We start from the raw sequence: 24,218 nt of genomic DNA, 5'->3' as shown, positions 1-24,218 counted from the left end.
TTATATTGTTGACTTTTATGTCCCTCTTTGACACATGCAATTCACTCTCTTTGAATGAATGTTTGTTTTGTGTTTATATGACTTGTTCTTTTATTGGTTGTACTGTAGTTACCATTTTTGTGTGATATAAGTCATTTTTATGGATTGATGTTGTGACGAAGGTGTCCTTCGTCATATTATTCCATTACTGATTGTTTGCTTGCATTATATGTAGAGGTGTACCCTATCATTTCATTAGTTTAGGGGAGTGCCCTTGTCTTGTTTATGTTTATGTTTCTATATGTTTTAGGGGCGTGTCAATTTATCTTGGATGCATATATTGAGGGGGAGTTCATTATCATTATTGTCTTCCTTTGTATTAATTTCATTTTGATGTTTGGTAAAGAGGGAGACTTAATGCATTTAAGTTTAGGGTTCTTATGACATAATCTTTTCATGCTTGTTGATTAACTTCATGTTGATTGCAATTCTTATGCATATATATCATACATCTTGATAATATTATAATATGTTGGAAATTAGCCTAAACTTAATAAATTGTCAAATATCAAAAAGGAGGAGATTGTTGGTACAATCATGCCCTAGATGAGAAGTTTCAATGATTGACAATTATTTGAGTTTAAGTTAATATGTTGTATTTAAGTTGAGTTACAAGTTTGCAGGACAAATAAAGTCCAAGAAGGTTGAGTACCATATTTTGGTAAGAAGAAGTCCTTGTAAGTCGGAAGACTGGATGCAAGGTAAAAAAATTCCAAGAAGGTCGAGGACCAGATTCTTGGCAAAGGTTACCCGAGCAGATTGCGAGATCAGATGCTAGGGTAAATGAAGACCCGAAGATAAGGAAGCTCCAGACACAAAGTCCATGGAATAGAAGGTTCATCTGGCATGGGGTAATTGCTTTCGATTGGAAATGTGTTCTAGAGATTAGGGTTGAAAAACCCTAGTTTAGGTGCACCAATTGATTGGCAATTTATGATAATCGATGGGCAATATATCTAACTCGAGTAGAAAGAAGTAGTCTAATCGATCAACCAATCAATTAGGAATTGCCTAATTGATTGGTGCAATCAATTAGGAATTGCCTAATTGATTGGTGCAATCAATTGAATTGATTATAAAGTTCTCTTCACGAACAGAAACTTTCCAAATCGATGACCAATCGATTAGGAATGAGCTAATCGATTGATGCAATCAAGTTGGAATTCTCTTTGTGAACAGATGCTTTCCAAATCGATCGACCCATCTCTTAGGAAGGAGACAATCGACTGATACAATCAATTTGGAATTCTCTTTGTGAATATAAGCTTTCCAAATCGATTGCCAATCGATTAAGAAGGATCTAATCATTTGATGCAATCGATTTGGAGTTCTCCTAGCGAAAAGAAACTTTCCAAATCGATTGATCAATCGATTAGGATCTTACCAATCAATTGGTATGCTACATCAAATCAAGTCATTTCTATATGGTAATTTTGAAATGAAAGATCTTGGTGAAACATCCTTTGTTTTGAAGGCGCTGGAATTCAGTTCAGCTTAAATTTCCCTGCACAAAAATTGTACAAGTACAGAACTTTTCCTAGCAACCCGCATGTTCGATCAGACATGTGTTTAATCAATCAAGCAAGTTCTTGATGGATCAAAGCACACCTTGATCGAAGTACAAGATCGCTAGCCTCTTGTGTTGGTATTCCAAAAAATAATATAAAGAAAACTAACTAATTACGCAGCGGAATTAAGAACTAGTTGTACCTTTTCTTTGTAGCTAAAGACCTCTTGATCTTCTGACGTATTCCTCTCCTCTTCTTTGACGTCGTGTGGGCGACGATCTACCAAGACAACACCACCCTCCTTCTCTTCTCGCTTTCCAAACCGACGGCTACAAAAGGAGGCTCTAGGATGGGACACCTTCTAATCTTTTTCCTTCTTCTTTCCTCTTCTTCTTTTTCTTCTTGCCGCTGGCCACCAATGGATTGCTAAGAAGGGGCGCCTGCCCTAGTTAGGAGAGGAAGGGGGAAAGGGGCGCCAACCCTAAGCAAGGAGGAGGGGGAAAGGGGCGCCGACCCTAGAGGGAGAGAGAGGTGCCGCCGACCACAAGCAAGGGAAAAGAGAATTAGGAAAATTATAAAGTTAGATTTTTGGGGCCACCGCCTACTCCTTTTTATAGGCTTGTCGTCGGTTACAAAGAAATAAAAAATAACAGAATTTTGTTTAAAAAAAATCTAAACCAAACTATGTTAAACCAAACCAAGTTTAACCAAACCAAGTTAAGTTAAACCAAACCAAGTTAAGTTAAACTAAACCAAGTTGTGGATGGGTGGATGCGAGGCTTTATATGGAGGCTACAATAGGGACCTAGAGGAAGAATTGGTTTAGACCTCCTGATGGGCTTAGGCTTCCTGTGTTCGGCACGAACACCTAACCCAAATCCATCAATAATAACTCATACCACTAAAGGGTTATTATTGAACTACCGCACCAATCTCATATTACAATATGAGATCCTTCTTATCATGAGTGCGTTAATCTCTCTGTGTTTAAGATATCGTATGTCGTTAATTAATTGAGTTTCTAACAACCCAATTAATTAACATCTGATTCCAAGAGTAGTACCACTCAACTTTATTACATGCCAGACTAAGTCCACCTGTAGGGTTTACATAATAATCCTTATGAGCTCCTCAAAGGGACATCATCAACCTAAATAATTAGGACACAATTTCCTTCTATAATCAACAACACACCATATAAACAGTACTATTTCCCAACTCATCGGACCTATTGATTTAACGAATAAATCTCACCCATTGATAAGTTAAAGAAATAAATACTAAGTATACGTGCATATTGTTATATAGGGATTAAGAGGACACACATCTATAATAATAGAGGGTTTATTCTTTTATGTAGTCAGTATAAATCGAACAACCTCAAATTGTCCTGCTCAATACACACATAGTGTACTAGTATAATTTTATAGTCAAGACAAACTAATACCAAATTACACTACAACCGTTCTAATGGTTTGTCCCAATCCATCTTGGTTGTGAGCTACTATTTATAATTTATAAGGAACCGATAACATGATCTACTGTGTGGCACTACATACCATGTTATCAACAATATAAATTAAATAGACAACTACATTGACATATATATAAATGCAGACATTTGACCAAAGTGATTCTCATTTCAAAATATTTCAAAACAGATGTTCATACAAAAGTTAGACTTATATTGAATGTTTTGACTAGTAGCACTTCTACTATGGAGGCAGAGTTGGTAGCATGCTATGAAGCATCTAATCATGAGATTTGACTACATAACTTCATCACAACATTACAGATCGTTGATGGCATTGACAGACCACTGAGTATCTACTGTGATAATAAAGCTGCAGAACTTTGTGGCAAGAACAATCGTAATTCGTCGAAGTCCAAGTACATCGATATCAAGTTTCTAGCGGTTAAAGAAAAAGTTCATAGTAGTCAGATTATGGTAGAGCACATCAACACAGATTCCATGTTGGTTGATCCACTCACCAAAGGCTTGGTGCCTAAGGTGTTTCATGCGTATGTTGTGGATACGGGAGTCATTCTTTTCGAAGAAGAACTCATCTAGTGGGAGTTTGTATTTATTTTATTCTCTATATTTGATAATAAAGATAAACATTTTATTTTGATTATTGTACGTATTTAAAGTTCAAAACATTAATGAGAATTTATATGTTTGTTTGACACTTTGACTGCGATATCATTATTTACTATTGTTGTTTAGCATTTAGTATTTGTAAATATGATACAGATTCCTTTTAGAATCATAAAGTTGATCATGATTTACTATTACAGTTTAGCATAAAGTATTTTACAAATATGATCTAACCTCTTTTAAGGTCATCTTAGGACTAGTTGAAAATTGACATGTACCGATCGCATTTCATGTAATTTTCACTCTACACATCTACATCTTGATCTATGTCATTAATGACATTGGTATTATGATTACTGTTGGGGCTTGTTATGATTATATATAGTAGTTATGACCTTTTAGTTCTATACCAATGAAGTTAATGAACCAGATTGTTTACAGGGGTATTCTATACCCATAAAGTTTGATATCAACTGAAGTTTTACTTGTATTTCATATATAACTCACAAATAGCCCAAGTGGGAGATTGTTGGTTATTATCTCTAATTAGTGGATTTAATTATAAGTTGTGTATATGAGTACAAATCGAATCTATTAAAGTGATCTAACTTAGGCTTATTGGGTTTCGGTTATTGGATGTAGATCTTGTATGTGTAGAACATATAGTCCCGCTTCTATTATCATCTATGGATTGATAATAGATGCCCACTATATATAGGGTTGATCCCCAAGGGTTTAGGGTTTTAATCTTGACAGAGCTTTTGGTTCCTCATTTACCTAAAGCATTTCGGTACCGTCACTCCTAAGCCCCTTGGAAGACCTTCCTTTTCTTTCTGCTGCATCTTCTTCCACAAGGATTATTTCTGGACGACGCTAAAGACAAAGATGACTTTTCAATTAGGTTTCTTATCATATTTGTTTATGTATTTATCTTTCTGATGACATGTTCTCGATAAAACGATGATTCATACTCATATATTCTTGTATTTCCTATATATACAAATTCTTATTTTGACTATCTAGAATTTATGCGACTTATGTTTTTAAGAATCATCAACTAAATGATACACTAGTTATAAAAATTTAGAACAAAATTTTATTTATAAATATAATCATCGTTAAGTTTTGTTAATAAAAAAAAATAGTAGTAGTCTAATATTATATAATGAACTCAAAATCAGTAGCTCTAATGTCACATATTTGTACTTATATTAGTCAACTTTGTATCAAATCATATGGCTACGTACCTATCTAGTCTAATACTGATTTTGTGTACTTATATATGATTGCGAGCCAGTGATTCAATCAAATTTACGCTTAATTACTAAACAAAAATAAATCAATGACAAATCCTGATACACTCATTGAATGCCTATATAAAATTATCTAAGAACCCATTTTCAACACTAGCAATTTTTCAAAACACCTTTAATGATTACAATAGTAGAATATATATCATATATAATTGAAGGTAATGAAGGAAGATTTCGTGAAACTCTGCTTCGTAAACGTGTCAATTTTTCGAGATGTTTCTATCGCCAACAGTTTTGTTATTATCGTGGGTCCTTCATGTTCCTTACATCAATGTGGATTACCTCGAGAAATAACAATGATAGAGCTTTTACAAATATTTGTAATTCGTGATCTAATCAGACAACATGTTGCTTCTAACATAATAATTAACATAGTTAATCACAAGGAGTATGACTACACTCAAAAGTACTTGTAAGTGGAAGAAGCCCTAGAACCCCTTTTATAGTATGATGATGTTAGGGATAGATGAAGTAAGAGATAAGTATTGATGTAGTCTCGTATTGTACATCTGAAGGACTTATAAAGGATAGTCCGATGTACGAAATTTTCATTAATACATGGTCTTAAGAAAAGATCGAACCACATTGAGTCGTACACACAGCCTTATCTTGTATTGTGCAAGTGGTTTGTTTTCACGTTTTGAATCTGTGACCTCAAGGTCACATGACAACAATTTTACTGTTACGGCGAGACTCCTCTATATGAAGGACTTATAATTTTGGTTATTCAACTTAATGTACTTACATTCACCTATAAAAAAAGCACACCCGTAACGATCATAATAGTCATGATTCTAATAGCAATTAATCACTTAATAATTAGCATGATATCAATATAGTTAAACACTACTATATATTTGGTGTCAATTATTGATAAGTGATAAATGATGAATGTGACAATTATAGCCTGAGTATAAATATTTTCTAGTACTCATGATTCATTCTTTAATTAATTAAATGGCCCATTCATGAAAAGCAGATGCTCAACATCAATATTATCTTAAATTCATGCATCAATTAATATCCAGTCCAGGTGTTTCAAATCCATCTCGAGTTTGCATGTATTTTAGGGCAAAGACAGATGGGTAGGTCTCCAAATGCTGGTGGATATATTATAAAAATAAGCTGATGATGATTAATATATTCGATGCGAATCTCAGGATGATCTTTGCAGCAACTCTCTGATCACTTGTTGACTAATAGCAACGTCATACCATAGATAATAATCCTGTCAAGGATTAATTAATTAATTAATTGATTGATTAATTAAAGAATGAATGATAAACCTGCCATGTTTTACGTAGTTGCTTCTTTTATTATATTATAAGGATTTGGAAGACCTATCGCTCCTCGTAGAGTGGGAGTTGCAGGTAGGAGTTTGGATGGGGTTTAGGGTTTGTAGTTTAGGATTTAGGGTTTAGGAAGATGGCCAATGAGGTAACGAGACGTAGCGGGAACCTCTTCAAATTATCAACCTGCTCTCTGTCAATCGCACATTGTGTCATCCACGTTTCGCAGCTAGCGTCGATCGATATTACTTAACTCCACAGTAGTGCTTTTCGCATTTGTTTCCATGTTTCTGAAATTTAATAATTAATTGTTTAGAGAAATCAAATTGATTTTGATATTTGAGTCGGAATTTGAAAAATATATATATGAGATATTTCGAATTAGATTTGAAGTTTAAATTAAAATATAAATACTTTTGGCTCGGTCCGAAATAAAATTTAAACTCGAGTACGATTTGATTTGAATTGTTCCAACCTGATTTGAACATAATTGAATTATATTTTGTAATATGATTTAAATTTGAATATATTTAAATTAAAATGGCATAAAAAGGCAAATATCAATAGAACTTTAAATTAAAACTATATAAAAAGGGGGAAAAAATTAAAATTATATTTTTACATTATTATTGTTTGCCACACACACATTAAATCCTAAATAGACCGATTAATTTTATGAACAAGATAGATATGCATTATAACAGCTACAATATTATATTTGTTAAATGTGAATATTATTGAACAAGATCAGTCCGTGTTGTTTAACTGAATGCTACAACTATACAGTAACAATTACGATATCATAAGTTGTGACGATGCGAAATTATCTTGTTCATATAATTGGTTGACTAGTTCAGAATTTGCTATGTATGATCGTAGATAATAATGTTGAACAATGTACTTGAGGATAGGAGTCTAAATGAATTGAGTCAATTCGTGAGCTTTTTGAGTCGATTAAAAAAATATTCGATTCACATACAGAATTATTGAATTTGAACATATTCAATAATTTTTTCGAGCCGAATTTGAACCCATAATATTTTGTTCGATTGTTCATAAGCTACTTGTGAGCTGAATTCAAATCGAAATATATATATTTTTTACACAATTCTAACATAAATATATTCAAATTAAAATTTGAATAATTTGAATCGAATTTAAATTTAAGGTATTTCGAATATGGTTGGGACAGTTTGAATTGAACTTAAGCTCAAATTTTATTTGGAGCCAGGGGCGATTGCGGCTGTCGTCCTCCCTCAATTTTTAAGAATAAGAAATATATGAGGCATAGGAATAGGGGGTGAAAGAGAGGCAAATAGGAGGCAACAACATGATCCCCTCCCCTCAACATAAATACATACATTTCGCCCTGTCGATGTGAAATTCTTGGCTCAGTCTTTGTTTGTATTTTCAAGTTTTGAATCGAGTTTCGAATATCATATATATTTTCAAGTTCAAACTCAAATATTAATTTTTTTTATACTACTCTGCTCGATTCGATTCATTTGTATCCCTACTTGAGAACAGTAGGATCATCTTAGGAGGCGCGGGCGGGTTTTGATAAAAAATGGAAATTGGGTCCTTTGATTTTTGCCTTAAAAATAATCAGAGTTCTTAAGCTACTCGTTCTAACGAAATATTATGCATTCAAATTCGTCTCGAACAAATTATCGAATATATTCTAGTTATGTTTGTAGACTCCAAACACGCACGGGAGTTAAATAGAACAGACTAATTCAAACTTAAAACAAACTCGCAAATACACTTCATTGGTTTGCTCCCCTAATTAATATAACATCTTAGAGACAATCCCGCAAACGGGAATTAAATGAAAAACTATAACTAAACGATCATGGAAATATTACAACTACAAGCCATGCACGGCCATCGCTAGCTAGCCCTTGATTGCGGTTTTATCTTTATGATCCGGCCGGAGCCAGGCGGAGTTGGAGGTCTAACTCTAACGCCTCCTCCGCCCTCGCCGTCTTGCTCTGGCCGGATACGCTGAGCCTTTCCGAGGACGGCTCGCCGTGAAAGTGGCCGGTGGCCGAGCAGGTGCGCTCGGGGATAATCGCCGAGAGACGAGTAGACGTGAAGGACGGCCGCGGTTGCGGTGGCGCCGGCGCGTCGCGTGAGAAGTAGATCCACCCGGAGGCGGCCGGAGGGTACTCCTGGAAGAGGTGCGGTGGCGGCTCGAGGGCCGGCAAAATCGTGTTTCTGGGGAGCAAGCCGGTCCCTCCGCCGCCGCCGTGATGGATCCGGTAGTAGTAGCGCTGCCGCATCTGGGCGGCGCGCTTCAGCTTCTGTCGCTCTCTCTTGTGGGCGTTCTGGTGGCCGCCCAGCGCTTGCGAGTTGGCGAACTCGCGGCCGCAGTACTGGCAGTCGTACTTCCTGCAGACTGGCTTGCCGGCGGCGGCGATCGTCGTCGTGGAGGACGAGGAATCGGAGTCCGGACAAATCTTCTCCGCCTCGGAAACGGCGTCGATCCCCAACAGCTTTGTCGTCATTCCAGTTACTTGGCAGATGAAAATATGGAGAGGAAGAGGAACAAGATTGAGTTGGTGTGTTTATATATATAGAGAGAATTTTTGTAAGGAAATTAACTGGATTTAATTATTCAAGGATGAACAAAGTAAAAAATTCTCATTATATAAATAAATAAATAAATAAATCATGAAAAATAAAAAGAACTCTAATAGGCTTTATAACACGTGATGGAATTTGAAGGGTTGGGACATCCCCAGAGAATTAAAGGGATGGACATATGAAGTGAAGCCCTTAGATTGCGGCGCCTGTCTCGGCCTTTAATTATTTTTTTAAATTGGTTATCTTAATTTTATGATGCCTCCCCAGCGGCATGGTTCCATTACATGCATTGTACATGAACTAGAGTCTCCGGAGCTATAATATTAGGATCTGCCATAATTCAAGACAGTCTTTGTCTTAATCCGTATTTGGTCTCAAACAATTAAAGTGAAAAGTGTCGACGAAGGAAAGCTTATATGTGCAGAATTATCTTAAAATTTTGTAGAGCTTTTTGAAAACTCGAATCTATATAAAAAGAAGTTTAACATTTTAATATAATCCTAAATATTATGAGTAATTAATTCCTACAGTTGTTTAAATTAATTAAATAATTTAATCAATTTAAATCATTTAATTTTATTATTATTAAATCATTTACTATTTACCCTCTTAATTACTTGACAACTCAAATTTACAATTTAATTGTTTTTCTAATTACTAATAAATTAAAATTATTCTCAATCAATCAATTAAAACTTTTTTCGTCCTTTTGAGTTAGAACATTTAATTAATTAATCCGTACCTTTTGTTTGTTCCCTTTTTTTCAATGGAAATTAAACAATTCTTCTTGCCCTTTATCTTCCTTATCTATCACGATGCAAATCAGTGTTACTTTTCTTCTTTCCCCTTCATCTTCTCCTTGACAATGCAAAATCAATAGAAACTTCATAAACTTTAGGAAGGAAAACTTTGGTTACTTTTTCTTCTTTTCCCTTCGTCTTCTCCCTCATCTTGGCAGACTGTAATTGCTCGATAGAGACAACCAGGGAAGGATCCAAGAAGAATTGAGCTATAGCTTAGGATAGTTTGGATCCATCTCTGGCTAAGGTTGATTAAATCTCTATGATTTAACCACTTTTATAGTGTGGAGATACGCTAGAGCAGACGCTAAGTTGATGACTTCATAGTTCGCCAGTATATAAACTAAAAAGTAAAATTAAAAAGTCATTTTCATATTTAATGAATCATCAAATGAATATCTTTTATAAAAAATATTTTTCTCAAAAATATTTTTATTTTAAAAGTTATTATAGCCGCTACGACTAACTACTATAATGTATAATAGTTACAGAGTAATTGTTATAATGTTGTATTTTACTTCTAACTCTATTGTATCAGCTACGACTAACTGCTAGTAACAATTACTTTTTAGTTGTTGATACACCGTGAATCTAAGTAGCTATTATAATTATTTTAAAATAATTTTAATAAAATTTAAATATTTTTTACTAAGTTGATAAAAAAATATTTTAATTTAATATTCATGATTTAAGGTTAAGATTTTAGAGTTTAATTATAATTGTATAACAACTATTTAAATAGTTGCTACAATATAATTTGATCAATTTAAAGTGATGTTAATGAAATTTAAGTAATTTTGATAAGATTGATAAAAAATATTTTAATATAATAATATTTTGTATATAATAATTTTTTATTAAAGTGAAATAGTTAAATTTTTATAGTAATTTATAATAGACATTGTAACTAAATTAAAAAAAGACTATCTTAGAAAACATCGGATAGGTATCCTTTTTTTTATAAATGTCCTTTGATGATTTATATAATTTAAAATGCCTTTTGATTATTTCTTAAAATAAAAGACCATGGTAGATAGGATAGCTTGGAGTTAAAATTTGGATACATATACAAGTGTCAGATCTGACTCAAATATATGTGAGCTAACCTAGGGCGGCATGTGAACGCATGCCACGTGTGTTTTTAACATGCGGTCATTTGGTAGAAGGCATATGACCAGCACAAGGAACGTAGCCAGTGCACTTTGATAACAGTGTACGGTAGCTAGATGGTAAATAATGACTATTATATCATAAAAAATAGACCGTATATAACCAAAACGGTACAATATGCTCTATTGCAGTGGAATATACCAACAACTTTTGTCTATCAAAATCAGTTTGTTGTACAATTGTAGCCTGGATGGACTTACTATACCAGCACAAATGCAAATATGATTAAAAGTTTACAGCAAACTCATCCAGTATCCAGTATAATGTATTTGTCAAATTTTTTTTTCTAAATAGTGGGTGTAATTAAAAGATACTAGATTCCTGGGCTGACCACCGCATGCGCTTCCGATTTTACCTGATGATCGATGGAAAAATTCTATGAGGCCGAGTCGGTCACTCCCGGAGAGAATCAATAAGACTAACTGAAATTATCATTTTTTTTTACTATTGGAGGATGTTGGATATAGTCGAGTTAGTTATCATACGATATATTTATAGAATTGAGTAAGGGTCAAATTCTGATAAAATCTGAGGAATTATTCTTCCATCTGATGACTAATTTTGATTTCCTGATTTACTCTCTTTTAATAGTGTGGAACAGTCGTGGGGCCGTCAGGGTAACAAATTTTACCTTTTTTTTGCAAAACTATTGGAGGAGGTTGGCCCGGGGACTATGATGTAACGGAAGAACGTCAAGTTGTTACCCAGGTGCCCACGGTCCTTAACTACGGAGCATTTGCAGAGATTATTTTTTCTTCGAATGGGGCGCGCAACTATGCATGAGATGTTGGGCTTCTGGGTAGTCCACCATGAGTACTTTGCGATTTATCTTGACGGTCGATGAAAAACTTTCGTGAAATTATATCGGTCACCTTAAATTCAATGTTATTTGGTTCATCACTATTAGAGGAGGTTGACCCAGAGAAGAAGCCTTTCAAATTTTTTAATTTTAGTACCTTCATAGCTAGCAATTGGACTACAACCCATTGGTAGGAAATGGAGGGTACAACACAATACATTTTGAAATCGAAACTCAGTCATTTGAAGAAGAAACTCAAATAATTGAATCAGCTCCATTTTAAGCGCATCAAGGAGAAAGCTAGCCGTGCACAAGACGAACGTCATCACTTGCAAGAAGCTGGGTTCACAGAGGAAGTCTTTGAGAATAATTATAAACACGTAAAGACACTGGCAACCTAACTTAGTAATGCAAACTATCTATTCTGTGCACATAAAGTAAAAAACCAAGTATTTTAAGGAAGCAGATAGGAACACAAGTTTTTTCCATGCACTGGTCAAGCAGAATAACCGAAGAAGAGAGATAGTTGTGCTTGAAAAGCCGGATGGAGGCCAAACAACCACTAGGAGTGAAATTGTGGTTGAATTCATTGATACTTATCAGGGTCTTTTTGGCACTTGCATTTAATGTCAACCTATACTTCAGAGTTGCTTTGACTTTGGGAGAACACTCTCCACGGATCAGCAGGAGGCATGCACTCTTTAGCATTGGTGATCAGAAAGCACCCAACCCAAACGGATATGGAGCGAAATTCTTTAAGTATGCATGGGATACAGCCAAGGATGATTTTGTAAAGGCGGTTCTGGAATTCTTCAAGAATGGCAGGTTGCTAAAGCAGTGGAACCGCTCGCACATATCACTAGCGCCCAAATCAGATCATGCCAGCAAAGTAACTGACTATAGGCCTATCTCTTATTACACTGTCTTCTACAAGGTCATATCCAAGCTGCTAGTTACCAATCTTGCCAGAGTTGTAGAGCGCCACTTCCATCCAGCGAATACTGCTTTTGTACATGGCCATACCATAACAGATGATATTCATAGGCCCGGGAGCTCATGAGAAATTATACTAGGAAGAGAATCTTGCCCCAATGCTTACTCAAGGTGAATTTGCAAAAGATGTTTGACACATTCAACTGGGAATTCCTATTGGAAGTGCTTGCAAGTCTTAGGTTCTTCGATACCTACATTACTTAGATACGAGAATGTGCCACTACCACATCCTACTCACTTAGCATTAATTGTGGTATGCATGGCTACTTTAGGGGTGCACGAAAGATCAGACAAGGAGATCCACTCTCCCCATATTTGTTTAGATTATTCATGGAGTACATGACACATATGTTAAATCAGAGCACTAGATGAGCTTACTTCCATTTTCATCCAAAACCTGGGGAACTCAGAATTACACACTTATGAAGATGACCTGCTACTATTCTCTAGATGTGACACTACTTTAGTTAGCATTCTTATGGACTGTCTTAAGAGGTTTGGGAAGATGGCTGGTTTGAGAGCAAACTTGGCCAAATCAAATATCTTCATCTTCATGATTGGGATGGATGCAGCCACTAGACAAGCCTTACTTAGCATTACAGGATTTCAGCTTGGAGAGATGCCTTTCAAATACTTATGGATATCAGTGGCACAAAAAAGTTGAAGATAGCTGACTATACCTCCTTGATTGATGCCTTTGCAAAGAAGATCAACACCCGACCCAAAAACACTCTAACTTATACGGGTAAAGCTTAGTTAATCAAGTCAGTCTTGTAGGGAGTTGAATACTACTGAATGTCAATATTGTCATTGCCTAGTGGGGTAATAAACCAGATATACAACCTTGGCTGAAGCTTCCTATGGACAACCAAGAGGCCTCCAATTGCTTGGTTGGAGATGTATAAGCCCAAAGAGGAAGGGGGGCTGGGGATGCACAAACTTAAGGCATGGAATGCTGCGCTCTTAGATAAAGTACTATAGAGAATACAAGATAAGCAGGATGCACAGTGGATCAGATGGGTGCATCACACATACTTGCAGAGTGTAGACATTTTGCGTTGGCAGGTGAAGCACACAGATTCACCATTGATTAAGAAGTTCATCTAGATCAGAGATAGATGGTTATATCATTGAGGCTTGCGGAGTTAGCGCATCAAAAATTGACAGGGTGGTTTGCATTGCATAGTCAACACCACAAGGGCATCAATGCAGCATATGATTTCTTCTGAGATGTTAAAGCCCACAAACCATGGGCAGGGACAGTATGAAGGAAACATGCACTTCCTAGTCACTCATTCACGCTATGGCTACTAGGGCACCATAGATTACCTACCAGGGATCAATTGGAGAACCTAGCAGATGAGAAGAAAGTCTACTCCTTTTATCGGATGGTGCCAGAGACCCAAGAGAGTATGTTCTTTAGGTGCCTGCCAATCCGCCAATTATAGGAATGTATACGAGCATGATTGCATATGACTGTGGATATAAGCACGTATCGGAGGATGTTCCGTGTCTTTATCAGGCAATATTGTGGCACTAGTAGGTTGACGCAGGTGAGACACCTAGCCATGACTTGTTGGTACCCCAAGGTAGTTTTGATATGATTAAACAAGTTAAGTTAGGTCATGTTATGTTTAACCCTGTGTCTAATTGTGCAGGAACTTAGGAGCATAGGATGTCGAGCAAAAAATGCAGTTAGTGAGAAGGACGGCACGGGAGAGAGCCGACGGGCTCCATGCGTTTGAGAGACGAGGCGCTGAGGAAGAGCACGCGAGCGGACGACAAGGATGCGCGTGGCATTTCCAAGGGGCGAGAAGTCGGAGAAGAAGCTTGCAAGAGGGTCAGAAGTTGGGTTCGGGTGAGCCCTATTCTGGATGGCCAAAATCACCCAAGAGAGTGGAGCTAGAGTGGAAGACCCGGATCGATGCGAGTGGAACCAGAGTAGGAGACCGGGACAAAAAATCAACAAAAGCTGATTTCTTGTGCTTGGGGTGCCCGGACTGATCTGGGGCGCTCGGATTGATCCGGGGCGCCCGGATCAGGTCGGGGTGCTCTGACCAGTCCAGGGTGCCTGGAACCCAATTCTTCGTAAATTTGACATGACATGTACCGTTACGTCGGGGATAAAATATTATCTCATTCCAGATGCCCCGAGCAAAGCTATATAAACAACCCTGCTCCCAGAAGCTAATAACAACAAGAAATGCTTAAGCAACACTTGTAGACACTTTCATTTCTGTTTAGCTTCATCTTTTCTGTGCTTTCATTGATGTAAAGAAGTTTCTTCGCTTCAAGGAGAAATTAGTGCGACTTCACTGCCTTGGATTAACAACCTCTCCGGTTGTAACTAAGTAAACTCGTGTGCCTCTATCTTTTAGTCCTTTTTATTATTCTTATGCAAGTGTTTTTTTAATTAAGCTATAAGTCGAGAAAGGTCTTTTTGCTTAATTTGTGCAAGGGCTATTCATCCCCCTTTAGCAGATTGCCAAGGGTCCTAACAAGTGGTATTAGAGCAAGGACGCCTCAGAAGGACTAACCGCGGACTGAAGCACCGAGATGCAGGAGCTAACATCTACCCACCAACGTTCGAGAGGGAGTTCAAATTTTGGAAGCGACGAATGGAGGTATTTCTAAAATAGATTTTAATATTTTATTAATAATGAAATATGATAATGAAGCACCAAAGAATACAAGCGGAAAAGAAATTGAAAAACACCTCTGGACCAAAAAGCAGCGCGATGACTTTACGTCAAACGGTAAGGCTGAATATCATCTAATAAGCGTACTACCGGTCACTCCTAGAAATAATCAATAAAAGATTATTTCTTCATCTTCATGATTGGGATGGATGCAGCCACTAGACAAGCCTTACTTAGCATTATAGGATTTCAGCTTGGAGAGATGCCTTTCAAATACTTGGGGATATCAATGGCACAAAAAAGTTGAAGATAGCTGACTATACTTCCTTGATTGATGCCTTTGCAAAAAAGATCAACGCTTGGCCCAAAAACACTCTAACTTATACAGGTAAAGCTTAGTTAATCAAGTCAGTCTTCTAGGGAGTTAGAATACTACTGAATGTCAATATTGTTATTGCCTAGTGGGGTAATAAACCAGATATACAACCTTGGCCCAAGCTTCCTATGACAACCAAAAGGCCTCCAATTGCTTGGTTGGAGATGTATAAGCCCAAAGAGGAAGGGAGGCTGGTGATGCACACAACTTAATGTATGGAATGATGCACTCTAATTAGATAAAGTACTATAGAGAATACAAGATAAGTAGGATGCACAGTGGATCAGATGGGTGCATCACACATACTTGCAGAGTGTAGACATTTTGCATTGGCAGGTGAAGCACATAAATTCACCTCTGATTAAGAAGTTCGTTCAGATCAGAGACAGATGGTGATATCACTGGGGCTTGCGGATTTAGCGCATCAAAAATTGACAGGGTGGTTGCATTGTATAGTCAACACCACAAGGGCATCAATGCAACATATGATTTCTTCTAAGATGCTAGAGCTCACAAACCATGGGCAGGGATAGTACGAAGGAAACATGCACTTCCTACTCACTCATTCATGCTATGGCTACTAGGGCACCATAGGTTACCTACCAGGGATCAATTGGAGAACCTAGCAGATGAGGAGAAAGTCTACTCCTTTTACCGGATGGAGCTAGAGACTCAAGAGCGTATGTTCTTTAGGTGCCCGCCAATCCTCCAATTATAGGAATGTATACGAGCATGATTGCATAGGACTCTAGATATAAGCACGTATAGGAGGATGTTCTGTGTCTTTATCAGGCAAAACACAGGTGAGACACCTAGCCATGGCTGCTATGGTCTACCATGTATGGAAGGCTCACATCTACAGTATTTTTGAGGCTAGGACGCTGGATGTGGAGTTGGTATATCGGCAAGTGCAAGTTCATATATACAGGGCTTGGGAGTCCTCTGGAGAGGTTTTTTGCTAGAGCATTATTAACTTGAGCAGCTTGCTATTTGCTGGAGTATGCTGTTGGTGACCTTGATGGAGATGGATGGATCAGCTGGTTGATGAAGGAGAGATGAGAGTATGCTTGTGTATTGAGTGAGACTCCACTTATGTGAGGAGAGAGTAGGGCTCAGGGTTGTAGAGGAGGACTCTTGCTGGTGAGGTCCTATGGAGGGAGCCATGTATTTGGGTTGGGGATGGATTGTAGATAACCACAGTGAATAGATCCACCATTGATGATCTATCTAGTTCGTAGCAAATGATTACGATAAAGACAAGTCAAAATCGTTATGGATGAGGCTTTGCCAAAAAAACTATGATGGTAAATAAATCCAATGCAATGATCTATCTAATCCATAACAAACAACTATGGTAAAAATAATTCAAATCTATTATGGCTGAGATTTTACCTAAAAATATATGAGGGTTAATAGATCTATCAAAATGATCTATCTAGTCCATAAAAAAATAGCTACAGTAAAGACAATTGTCCAATCTGTGTATAGTTACTCACTTGCTTAAAGTGAACATTGGATTGTTTGAATACTACGATTGGTGAGCACAGTTTGTGATATCAGCTTAGAGCTTAATGGTGAAGCACTGCCATTGGATGAATGTATTAGGGTTCACTATCTAGCTTTAGAGGGTCACAATTTTTACCTCAGGCTTTGATGCGTTGCTTTGGTGGACGACGTTGCTGCATGTCAGCTTAGATACCGATGATGTGTTGGACAGTTGATACTGCATGGCCGTATATTGGGTTCTTGATGAGGTTACTGCTTTTGGCTGGAGCTTAGATGCATAGATTGGCTATCAACAGGGTTGGAGGGTACATGGGACACATTGTTTCAAGATGGAGGCCAGCAGTTATAGCAACTTCATGGCACATCACCCTATCACCTATATGGATAGATACAAATGGTATTGGTGTTCATGTGTTGGACAGTGATTACAAATGATATATGGACAGTGTCGTTCACTTGGCTATCAGGATTCATAAACTCTAGTATTTAGTCTGGAGGTCTAGAGTTCGAATCCTGGAAAAGACAAAAATCCACTGGCCAAGAGTGGGAAGACCTAGTGAGTAACGGCACGGCCGAGGGTCGTCAGTCGACGACATAAGGGTCACCAAATGGACCGTCAGTTGAGCCGCCCAAGGGACCACCAAATGGACTACCAGTTGGGCCACCCAAGGGATCGAGGGGCCGAGTCGTTACACTGATACTTGCGAGAGCACACATACATGTATATATTCTTACACCCTAGACAATTACTCAGATCTAATACTTCATCAAAAATGAATAACTATCTATTAGGCACATAATGAATAGCTATCTATGAGGCACATGTTCTGTAGTACTATTTTTCTTGATAATATATTTACCTTTCATTAAAAAAATGATTACCTCAATCAGTTTTACACTCCTAATCACTTGGCAATCGACTATAAATTAATCTTGTAATTTATCTTTCTTCACATAATCTAAGAATGCATTATGAGAGACATTTGGGTAAGTGTAATTACCTTTTACTACAATATGATTTTTTCAATTGACAGCCATGGATATTGCCGAGTTGATACTTGGATGGTAGATTTCTATATGAGAGCAGAAATCGAATCACTAGAGAATAATCCCTTAGGGAATAAAATTCCTCCCACCTAAAAGGTGTAGGTGCAGCGGAGGCCGGCAAGAGGGGGTGAATTGCTGTAAACAAAAATAAACTATACCCTCCTCAGATTTCAACTCAGAAAAACAATAGTAAAATTAAAACAAGCAAGGAAATAGAAATTCAGTAGTAGACAAGATTTAACCTGGTTACAACCAAGGAGGTTGTTAATCCAGGGCAGTAGAAAAAGCTCAGTAGAAAAAATCTCCTTTGCAGAAGGCGGAGAAGCCTTTTACACTTTGGAAGCTTAGAACTATTGCTAGGAAAGAGTATACAGTTGATTGTTTGAGTTGTTGTGAATTCCTAGCTCCAGGGGCCTTTAAATAGCCTCTGGAAATATGATCTCGAGGGTCTAAGGCGCCTCCAATAGGGGTCCAAGGTGCCTCCAAGAGGTGAGCGGATAAAACCTTATCCGCAGCTTGAAACGGCCACTTTGACCTGTTGAAGGCGCCTTCAACAAGGTTGAAGCCGCCTTCAACAAGGTTGAAGCCGCCTTCAAGCTGGAGGCGCCTCCAAGCTGGCAGCTCCAATTCCAGCTTGCTTTCTTCAGCTTCCGACGCTCCTTTCTTTTGGGTGATTGCGGCCAACCGGAATAGGGCTCACTCGAACCCAATTCCTTGCCTTCTCCTCGAGCAGCCTTTCGTCCCGGCTTAACGTCCCTCGAACGCCGCGCACGCTCTTCACGCCCACCGGAGTACTCTTCCGCAGCTCTCTCGTCCTTCGGACGCACCGAGCCCGTCGGTTCCCTTCCCGTGCTGTCCTTCTCGCTAGCTGCGTCTTTCGCTTGACTTCCTGTGTTCCTAAGCTCCTGCACACTCAGACACAGGGATCAAACACAGCAGGACCTACCAACTTGGTTGATCACATCAAAACTACCACGGGGTCCAACAATCTCCCCCTTTTTGATGTGCATCAACCTAAGTTCAAGTTAGGGTTTACAAATAGACATAAATAGTAATTTTAAAGGAAATTACTAAACTAACATATTTAAGCATAAATTTACAATAAATAAAATTGCAACACATTTTCAAAAAATAGGTAAAATTTTAATTTTCCTAACTCCCCCTAAACTTGTACCTTTCTCTCCCCCTTTGATCACAGTAAAAATGGGGTACCAATAAGATAATACTAATCAAATTAGTAAGGTAGAGAAAAAATTCTGAGTAGAAATGAATTTTTAGAAAGAAAAAAGGAATTTCTAAGTTAAATTGAATTTTCAGAAAAATTTTCAAAGCAAAAGTAATTTTTTGGAATTTTGCAAAAAAAATTTCTAAGTTAAACTTAAATTTTGAATGTTCAAAAAAAAATCTAAGTCAAATGAAGTTTTCCAAAAAAAATTTCTACCTAAAAAGAATTTAAGTTAGAATGTTCAAGAAAAATTTCTAATTAAAAGATTTTTTTTTGTTTATTTTAACAATATTTGATAAACTTTCAAAGCATTATTTAATTCATGTGTAATGCTTTTTCAGAAAGTTAATTAAACATTTTCTTTCAATATTTTAGCTTCCAGGTCGTGGCGAGGCACTTGGCCTTCTTGGTTATTAGAGCAACAACCACTTCCTTAGACAAAGCTTCCATAAAGAATTTTAATGTTTAATTTTTTCACTGTAAGCTTTTAACTAAAAGAGAAATTTAAACCAGCAAAGATTTTAGAACCCAATAAAGGTTCCTTCCTACAGGATTAGTCAAAAACTTAGGAGGTATATAATCCTTAGGAATTTTCCTAAGTTGACCCTGATGCTTCCTTATATACCAGTTTAATTTTCCATAAATTTTAAGTTTTGATTTTAGAAAAACATTTATCTTTAAGCATGCATCAGATTTCAATTTTTCAATTTCAAATTTTAAATTTTCATTTTTAGATTTCAAATTTTTATTTTCTTTTTCTAATTTATCTAATTATTTAGAAAGAACTTTAATAAATCTAAAAGATTGATTCGGGGTTAAATTGCGTACCTTACTTACCTGATCTGGTGACACTCCCCCTTCACTGCTGCTTTCTTCTTTTGATGTTCCTCCCCCTTTATCCATGCTCATGTCTGAGCTTGAGTCTTCTTCCGGTTGATGGTTCGCCATTAGCGCTAACCCCGAGAATTCTTCGATGTCTGACTCAGAGGATGACGAATCTGACCAGGTAGCCTTCAGGTTCTTGTACTTGGAGGGTTCTGGTTTCTTGTATTTTGACTTTTCCCTTACTTTCTCCTTTCTCTTTAGCTTTGGGCAGTCATCCTTGATGTGCCCCTCTTCGTTGCAGTTGTAGCAACGAACCGTCCTCTTCTTTCAATGAGGCCTCTGCGATTTAAATTTATTAGTGCTGAAAAACGTATTGAAGCGTCTTACCAGTAGTGTCGCTTCGGATTCGTCGACTGAGGCTTCGGAGTCAGAACTGTTTATTTTTGCCTTTAAGGCAATGTTCTGACTGGTCTTCTCTATTCCATTAGGCTCTGAAACTCGAGATTCGTGAAGTTCAAAAGTGGAAAACAATTGTTCTAAAGTACTTACCTCGAGGTCCTTAGAGATGTAGTACGCATCTACTAAGGAGGCCCACTCTGGAGTTCTTGGGAAGGCATTGAGCGCATATAGGATAGAATCCCGGTTGGTTACCTCTTCTCCAAGGTTCGTTAGTTGCGTTATCAGCTCCTTGATTCTCACTTGGAGTTGCGCTACCTTCTCGCCTTGGTTCATCCGGAGGTTCGTCAACTGGTTCCGGAGGATGTCGTGCCTCGCTATCTTCGCTTCTGAGGTACCTTCGTGAAGCTCCAGGAATTTTTCCCAGAGATCTTTCGCAGAGTCGTAGCTTCCGATCCGATTTACCTCCTGAGGCGGCAGAATGCTGAGTAGGTGGAACTCAGCCTTTCCGTTGGCGACGAAATTTGCTTGCTCCTTTTTCGTCCAGGTATTTTCCTCCTTATCTTTCGGAACTGCATAGCCATATTTCATTATTAAAAGAATGTCAAATTCGGTTTTAAAAAATACCTCCATTTTGCGCTTCCATGTGGCGAAGTCTCCGTCAAACTTCGGGGGATGAATGTTCGCTCCGGCCATCGTCTTGATCGTAGTGCTTCAGTTGGCGGTTAGTCATTCTGAGGCGATCAGGCTCGGATACCAATTGTAGGTGCAGCGGAGGCCGACAAGAGGGGGGTGAATTGCTGTAAACAAAAATAAACTATACCCTCCTCGGATTTCAACTCAGAAAAGCAATAGTAAAATTAAAACAAGCAAGGAAATAGAAATTCAGTAGTAGACAGGATTTAACCTGGTTACAACCAAGGAGGTTGTTAATCCAAGGCAGTAGAAAAAGCTCAGTAGAAAAAATCTCCTTTGCTGAAGGCGGAGAAGCCTTTTACACTTTGGAAGCTTAGAACTATTGCTAGGAAAGAGTATACAGTTGATTGCTTGAGTTGTTATAAATTCCTAGCTCCAGGGGCCTTTAAATAGCCTCTGGAAATCTGATCTCGAGGGTCCAAGGCGCCTCCAATAGGGGTCCAAGGCGCCTCCAAGAGGTGAGCGGATAAAACTTTATCCGCAACTTGAAGGCGCCTTCAAGCTGGAGGCGCCTTCAACAAGGTTGAAGGCGCCTTCAAGCCTGATGGAGGCGCCTCCAAGCTGGCAGCTCCAATTCCAGCTTACTTTCTTCAGCTTTCGACGCTCCGTTCTTTTGGGTGATTGCGGCCAACCGGAATAAGGCTCACCCGAACCCAATTTCTAGCCTTCTCCTCGAGCAGTCTTCCATCCCGGCTTAACGTCCCTCGAACGTCGGGCACGCTCTTCACGCCCACCGGAGTATTCTTCCGCAGCTCTCTCGTCCTTCGGACGCACCGAGCCCGTCGGCTCCCTTCCCGTGCCGTCCTTCTCGCTAGTTGCGTCTTTCGCTTGACTTCCTGTGTTCCTAAGCTCCTGCACACTCAGACACAGGGATCAAAAATAGCAGGACCTAACCAACTTGGTTGATCACATCAAAACTACCACGGGGTCCAACAAAAGGGTCATTCGATCATCATGATTTACTCTCTTTATCTTATTGAAAACCTTCAGTGAGAGACACTTGGGGTAAACCAATCATCTTTTGCTTGATTACCTTAATCAGTTTAAAATCATCTTGTAACAAGATAGCGAAAAATATAGTCTAAATTGAGGGAATGGGAATGTGATCAGCAATGCATGTACATAGACTCTACCTACACCTTTGCAAATGAGTTAAGAAATGACTATAAATACTTAAAGGATGGATGGGGTGAACTCTATGTTGGTGAATCCGACTTGGGGACTTGGGTGGTATATCTAATGCACTAAAGATTATCATAGAATTCTTAAATTAGTCAACATTAACTGATTACGTATAGTAAACTGACTTATCTAACCATAAAAATGTATGATGTCTATGATTTCTTTATAAAATTTAGGAAAAAATAGCATTCAGATATCTATAATTGATCATTCAAAATATCTTATCATGAAACCTCTTCCTAAGCTCCTCGAATGGAAACCTAGGGAAAAAAAAAGATGATTAATAGGTCAGGTAACATTAAACTTGAGATGACTGGCCTGATCCTATAGAAAATTTTCGCTGGCCACTAGGGTAAATTAGAAAGCGCTCGTAAAAAATAATTAATCAGGTCAAGTAACATTGAACCTAGGGTAACTGGCTCAGCTCCATAGAAGTTTTCCACCGGGCGTTAGGATAAATAGGGAAGTGCTCGCAGCGGGCGGCCTAGAAGCCAGTATCCTTTAGTTACGCATCCTATTTGGAGAAAAAAAATCCCTATAAATGTGTTGTAGTTGGGAATCGAACCGTGGATGCCTGGTTGACAACTAGACCCCCTTCTATTGCACCATAACCCCAGTGGTAAAATGATTAACCAAGTTAGGTAATGTCGAACTCGGGGTGACCGGCCTGGCTTGACGGAAGTTTTCCACCGGCTGCTAGGGTAAATCGGAAAGTGCTTATGGTGGACGACCCAGAAGCCCAACATCCTTTGGTTATGTGTCCAATTTAGAGGAAAAATTTCTACAAATATGCCGTAGTTGGGAATCGAACTGTGAGTATTTATATAACAACTGGACGCACTTTCACTGTACCATAGCCCGAGAGGTAAAACATGATTTACTAGGTTAAGTAACGTCGAACTTGGGGCACCGTCGAACTTGGGGCACCAACACGACCCCACAGAAGTTTCCCATCGCCCACTAAGGTAAATTAGGAAGTGCTTGCGGCGGGCAGCCCAGAAGCCTAGCATCCTTTGATTACGCGACCCATTTGGAGGAAAAAATCCCCACAAATGTATTATAGCTGCTGGGAATCAAACCGTAGATGCCTAGGTGACAATTTACATCCTTCCATTACATCATAGCACCTGGGGTTAAAAATGATTAAACAGGTTAGGTAACGTCAAACCTGGAACGACTGGCCCAGCCCCACAGAAGTTTTCCACTAGCTGTCAGGGTAAATCGGGAAGTGCTCGCGACAGGTAGCCTAGAAGCCCATCATCCTTTGGTTAGCATCCCATTTGGAGGAAAAATCTTTGCAGATATGTCATAATTTGGAATTGAACCGTGGGTATTTGGGTGACAATTGAACACTTTTCCACTGCACCATAACCCTGAGGGCAACATATCTTCCACAAATAAATAGATAAAATTGATTAACTAGGTTAAGTAATGTCGAACTTGGGGCCACCAGCCCGACCCATAAAAGTTTTTCACCGGCCGCTAGGGTAAATCGGAAAGTGCTTCAGACAGACCACCCAAAAGCCCAGCTGTTAGATTTTGAGGGATGACCTATGACAATCTTCTTACGATTTTTACTAAATATAGATTCACTATTTGAGTGCATATTATATGTTTAATTATCGTAAACTCATTTACTAAATGTTCGTAATACAATTCATAGCATGAGAGAAATTATGATTGGATCATAACTAGTGATTAACTCTACATGTGCAATTATGAACGTATTGG

General features: G+C 38.1%; 1 protein-coding gene across 1 annotated transcript; it reads right to left on the bottom strand.

Moving 5' to 3' along the window:
- Nucleotides 1-8,166: 8,166 nt before the first annotated feature.
- LOC122013813 (zinc finger protein GIS3-like) lies at nt 8,167-8,754 on the bottom strand. The gene has a single exon (XM_042570038.1). The coding sequence runs from the start codon at nt 8,752-8,754 to the stop codon at nt 8,167-8,169; it is 588 nt and encodes a 195-aa protein (XP_042425972.1).
- Between the last annotated feature and the right edge of the window lie 15,464 nt (nt 8,755-24,218).

Source organism: Zingiber officinale, chromosome 8B (assembly GCF_018446385.1).
Source record: "Zingiber officinale cultivar Zhangliang chromosome 8B, Zo_v1.1, whole genome shotgun sequence".
Classification (NCBI taxonomy): Eukaryota; Viridiplantae; Streptophyta; class Magnoliopsida; order Zingiberales; family Zingiberaceae; genus Zingiber; species Zingiber officinale.
This window is presented reverse-complemented; position numbering and strand designations above follow the sequence as displayed.

Coding starts and splice junctions, on each gene's coding strand:
- LOC122013813 (XM_042570038.1), bottom strand. CDS start 8,754: ATGACGACAAAGCTGTTGGGGATCGACGCCGTTTCCGAGGCGGAGAAG.